Source organism: Sinocyclocheilus anshuiensis, unplaced genomic scaffold (genome assembly GCF_001515605.1).
Source record: "Sinocyclocheilus anshuiensis isolate Anshui unplaced genomic scaffold, SAMN03320099.WGS_v1.1 scaffold2512, whole genome shotgun sequence".
Classification (NCBI taxonomy): Eukaryota; Metazoa; Chordata; class Actinopteri; order Cypriniformes; family Cyprinidae; genus Sinocyclocheilus; species Sinocyclocheilus anshuiensis.
The window spans coordinates 91,132-96,497 of NW_015541014.1; the positions used below are offsets into that span (position 1 = coordinate 91,132).

At 38.8% G+C, this 5,366-nt stretch overlaps 1 protein-coding gene across 1 annotated transcript; it reads left to right on the top strand.

Moving 5' to 3' along the window:
• The first annotated feature begins 543 nt into the window (after positions 1–543).
• Positions 544–5,366, top strand: casq2 (calsequestrin 2). The gene is made up of 11 exons (XM_016488838.1): positions 544–1,068; positions 1,910–1,994; positions 2,456–2,556; positions 2,657–2,768; positions 3,513–3,586; positions 3,728–3,858; positions 3,961–4,006; positions 4,303–4,357; positions 4,461–4,561; positions 4,702–4,776; positions 4,879–5,366. Exons 1-11 carry the CDS (start codon positions 832–834, stop codon positions 5,107–5,109), a joined length of 1,248 nt encoding a protein of 415 aa, XP_016344324.1. The 5' UTR covers positions 544–831; the 3' UTR covers positions 5,110–5,366.

Consider the following 5,366-nt stretch of genomic DNA (forward strand, 5'->3'; position numbering starts at 1 on the left):
AGTGTGTTTGACAAACAGCCACATGTCCTGTATGGTAATAATGTTTCAGGGTTCCTGCCTCCATTTGGGATTCCAGTTAAGACTTTTGGCCACTTTTTGTCCAAATTTCCAGAGCCCAAAACACCAATCACCAAACACAACAGCGCATGTACATTGTCAGCTTAACTTGCTTGGAGAGACATTCCCGACCAAAAAAAACCAAAACATCTCACACACACACACATGTGTCTGGTTACAGTACAGTACACTAATTTGCACAATGACTTTGTCATTAACAGTTAGCTGTTTTCCATCTTGCACACATGAACATACAGGAAAGAGTGCATTTCTCTTTTTTACGCCTGTCTTATGTTGCAGTGAAGTCTTCATATCACTCTTTTCCCTTCTCAGCATCGAATGTCATTAGCTGAGGTCTAATCACTCTTCCATAGTGCTCTTGTCCCTTTGCTGTCCAACTGGGGTATTTTTAGCTCTGAAACAACTGGGCTCCTAAAAAAGGGTTAGAGGAACACTGCTATGTAAGGTATCCTGCCTGCTCTCTCCCATCCTATTACCAGCACAATCCACCGGCCACTCTTTGTCAGGAGAGAAGTCAGAGAGTCAAGGGTTTGCCTGAAGAAAGCTGAATTTTCAGAAGAAGGGTACGCAAACCCTCGGAAAGAGCGGTGGAAGAAGGCCTGGACGGTTTCCACTGTCATTATTTCTGTTATCAACTCTTGACTTATATTCCTATTTCTCACACTACTATACCAGAGCTCTCTTAAACCTAGTGGAGCTGCATGAAGAGCCACCATTTCTTTTTGGAAAGGTCTTAAGTTACTAGTATAGACCATGCAGATCACCTGGATCCTGCTGCTTGCCTCTCTGGGCCTCTCTACCCTGGCTGGTAGTGAGAAAGGCCTCGAATTCCCACGTTATGATGGCAAAGATCGTGTCCTGGACATAAATGAGAAGAACTACCGCAAAGCCCTGAAGAAATACGACATGCTGTGCCTGTTCTACCACGCTCCTCCGCCTACTGAAAAAGAGCTGCAGAAGCAGTTACAAATGACTGAATTAGTGCTGGAGGTAAGAGAGGACAAGACAAGAATGAATGTAGAGTGTAAGATATAAGACTGAAAGGATCTCAGAGAGTGTTATTTGGAGCAAAGCTTTTGAACGGGATTGTGCAGTAAACATGATTACTGTACTGTGTTTTTAAATAATTAAAAGATTCAGTATTCAGTATGAAATTTTGGAGTAAATGGGTTGCAGGTATGAAATGTAATAATAAATATAAATGTAACAGAATATAGGTTCAAATACATTTTTTGTATGTCCTATGTAATAGCAGCTTAGAGGCCCACAGGCTGCAGCTCACTGACATGTCTATCTTAATATCCCTTTTTCACTTCTGTAATTATCTGGATTAAAAAAGTGTACATCATCAGTCACCATGTCAATCAGGCACTTCATGTTCAGGACACCTGATAGCTTCTAAAGGCCTTCTGAATGTGGGCAGTAGAGTATTGGCTTTTAAAATTCAGTCATTTAAACTACTCGCATCATGATGAAAGTAGAACACTGAGGGTATTTATGGAACAAGAACACTTCAAAAATGATTACACAAGTGTGCCCTCCTTAAGTCTAAATTCATGGCTCACAGGTTCACTATCTAGACAATGTTGCCAGTGTGACTCAGCGGTACTCCATGCACTTCTAATATTCACTGAAACATGCATAAATGCATGTATATACATAGTTTATATATATTTTATTAGACTTTAATTTAGTTTATTTTATTGTATTTTATTTGACATTTTTCTTGGAGCTTCAGCTAATACTAAATAAAACACACACACACAAAGAAACAAACAAATCAATACATAAAATGCTGTTACAGTGCTAATCATGATTTATTTTTCCACAGTTAGCTGCTCAAGTATTAGAGGAAAAGGATATTGGCTTTGGAATCGTTGACTCCCAAAAAGATGCTAAGGTTGCCAAGAAACTAGGTGAGGCTAAAACTTTGGGTGTGATATATGAATGAGAATGTCATCATTGAAATGTTAATGTACAAAATTAACAGTAAAAATACAGAAAATGTTAGTTCAAACTGAATTACCTAATTAAATAAATGTTTAACAATTATTTTGGCTATAAATGTTTACCAATTATATTGTTATAAATGTATTTATGGAATTTACAGGCCCCATGAAGTATTAAGATAAGATGTCAAACATTTTAAACACTTTTCAGCCATCTATCTTCATTGCATCTTAGTCCAGGATAAGCATGCCCTTAAAACATCTCCTAAAATCCTCAGTAAATATCCCAGTAAAACAAATTTTAGAACAACATCAATGACTTTTGGGAGATTTGCACGAATGGATGCCAATACACTGCACAGTAGGCTATATGCTTGTACAGTGCACTTTTTACTACAATGATGAATGTCCATATGTTTCATTGGAAGGTTTGCATGAGGAAGGCAGCATCTATGTCTTTAAGGAGGACCGTGTGATTGAATTTGATGGCCTGCTCGCTGCCGACACTCTTGTGGAATTCCTTCTGGATGTAAAGAATCTGTATTTATCATCAATCTAGACATCTAATTGTTGTAGTTCTTTTATATGTCATTTCAAATTTCTGCCGCCCTCTCTCCCTCATACTTTAGCTGATGGAAGATCCGGTTGAGATAATTGACAATGCTCAGGAGTTGCGAGCTTTTGACCGTATGGAAGAAGACATCAAACTCATTGGTTTCTTCAAAAGTCGTGACTCTGAACGTAAGTATGTGTGCGCAGGCTATGAGGGACTATTATATCCTTCAGCTGCAGTTATCTGATCTCTGCACTTTCCAAACACATACCTACATAGTATGCAATAAATTAATACCATGCAATAAATGTTAACACATTAATTTTTAAATGTCTGTACATTCCAGTTATGCTTTTTAAATGCACAATGAAACCTTATGAGCTCCCTTGAGCATTGTAGGCTACTACTCTTTGAAGCTATAGTTGACATTTAGAGGTCATTTATTTCAAGTCACCACTCTAGTATAGGCTACAAAAATAAAGGTTCCAGTTACGATCGAAAGGGAATTTACAGTTTTTGATGCAGTTGCCTTTTAGTAAACAAAGTCGTGGGGAAGTCATGGCCTAATGGTTAGAGTCGGACTCGTAACCCAAAGGTTGCGAGTTCGAGTCTCCGGTCCGGCAGGAATTGTAGGTGGGGGGAGTGAATGTACAGCGCTCTCTTCCACCTTCAATACCACGACCGAGGTGCCCTTGAGCAAGGCACCGAACCCCCAACTGCTCCCCGGGTGCCGCAGCATAAATGGCTGCCCACTGCTCCGGGTGTGTGTTCACGGTGTGTGTGTTCACTGCTGTGTGTGTGCACTTAGGATGGGTTAAATGCAGAGCACTAATTCCTAGTATGGGTAACCATACTTGGCCACATGTCACGTCACTTCACTTCAAAGAAACAAACAAATGCTTGTTTGTTTTAATTTTCTCTCGTTTCCTCAGATTATCTTGCATTCCAGGAGGCAGCTGAACAGTTTCAGCCTTTTATCAAATTTTTTGCCACCTTTGAGAAAGCTGTGAGTATGGCATTTTTTGAATATCTTTAAGATATTATAAGATCTTTAGGCTATGATTGTGCCATTATTATCTTTTGGGGACTGGAGAATTCTCTGAAAACTACAGATGGTAGACATGTTGTTTTAATTGCTGCATTTCAGGTTGCAAAAGAGCTGACTCTGAAGATGAATGAGGTGGACTTCTATGAGCCCTTCATGGAGGAACCAGTCACCATTCCAGACAAACCACACTCAGAGGAAGAGCTGGTGGCCTTCATATCTGAACACAGACGGTAATCAGCAAAAGCCAATCTAATGATATTCTGAAGGATGTATAGACATATATTTGATACTGATCTCATATTCATACTGATGATATGTGTTGACCTCCACAGACCAACTCTAAGAAAGCTCAGGGCAGAGGACATGTTTGAGACCTGGGTGAGCAATATTTTTGTAAATAAAAATATTATGGAATTGTATGATTGTTATATTTTATAAGACTATAATAATTTATTGCACAACTTTCTGGAAAACTTTCTTCTGAATGGTCAATCGCATTATCTAGTGGTCAGATACTTCCTAATACCGTCCATGGCAATGCGCTATATATCAGTCTGCTCATGTAATAAGTAGCAGTGAAAGTCAGCTTTATCGCAAAATAAAGTCCCGTTGCGGAGCAGAGGAATACCTGTGGATATAATAAAGCACTGACACACTGATGTTGTCTTTTGCAGGAGGATGATTTGAATGGAATTCACATTGTAGCCTTTGCAGAAGAGGAGGACCCTGGTATGTACAATTTCAGGGCACCTCTTCATTCCTTATAAAGCCAAATTATATTCATTTAGTGTGAGCATCATCAAAAGGACTTGACCTTAAATATGGTTTTCAGATGGTTTTGAATTCTTGGAGATTTTGAAGGAGGTGGCCAGAGACAACACACACAATCCAGACTTGAGTATTGTGTGGATCGACCCAGACAACTTCCCACTGGTGACTAAAATAAGTCTGGATAGATGCATGACAATATATTGAGTCAGTAATGCTGTAATGTGAAATGGATGACAAAAATTGAATTTTTATTTTTTTTATTTCTTTTGAACCACTCTTAATATTCACGTTTACTTTCTTAGCTCATTCCTTACTGGGAGAAGACTTTCAAGGTTGACCTCTTCAGACCACAGATTGGTGTAGTTAATGTTACAGATGTAAGTGCATTACTTAAATTTTTAACCCAATCTGCTGAATTCATTATGAAAGCCGTCTTTCTCATGCTTGGATCTGTCCCACTGTCATGTCCTCTATGACAGGCGGACAGTGTCTGGTTGGAGATATCTGATGATGATGAGTTGCCGTCACCCGAAGAGCTGGAAAACTGGATAGAAGATGTGCTCTCTGGAACAGTGAATACAGAGGATGATGACGATGACGATGACGATGACGATGACGACGATGATGATGACGATGATGAAGACGACGACGAAGACCACCATGGTGATGATGATGATGATGATGATGACGATAACGACAATGATGAATGATTCATATACTGTGAACTTCAAACAAATCTGCTGAAAGAACTTGTCTTTTACAGCAAAATTGTTTTGTACATTTTGTACATCAGTGGATAAACTGCAGTGTTCTTAATGTTAAATTGAAATTATACACGTCAAAATGTCTCTTATTTATATAGGTGAAAATCATTTATTTTAATCACCTCTAAACTGGAAATTGATTAAGGGATTCAAATGAAACACTGTGGTGTAATTTTGTCACGGCATTATATATTACTCTCCTG

What these genes read in the sequence shown, in the direction of transcription:
- casq2 (XM_016488838.1), top strand. Translation starts at nt 832, where the DNA reads ATGCAGATCACCTGGATCCTGCTGCTTGCCTCTCTGGGCCTCTCTACC. An exon ending in TGACTGAATTAGTGCTGGAG is followed by an intron (nt 1,069 to 1,909) that starts GTAAGAGAGGAC and finishes ATTTTTCCACAG; the next exon opens with TTAGCTGCTCAAGTATTAGA. An exon ending in AGGACATGTTTGAGACCTGG is followed by an intron (nt 4,007 to 4,302) that starts GTGAGCAATATT and finishes TGTCTTTTGCAG; the next exon opens with GAGGATGATTTGAATGGAAT.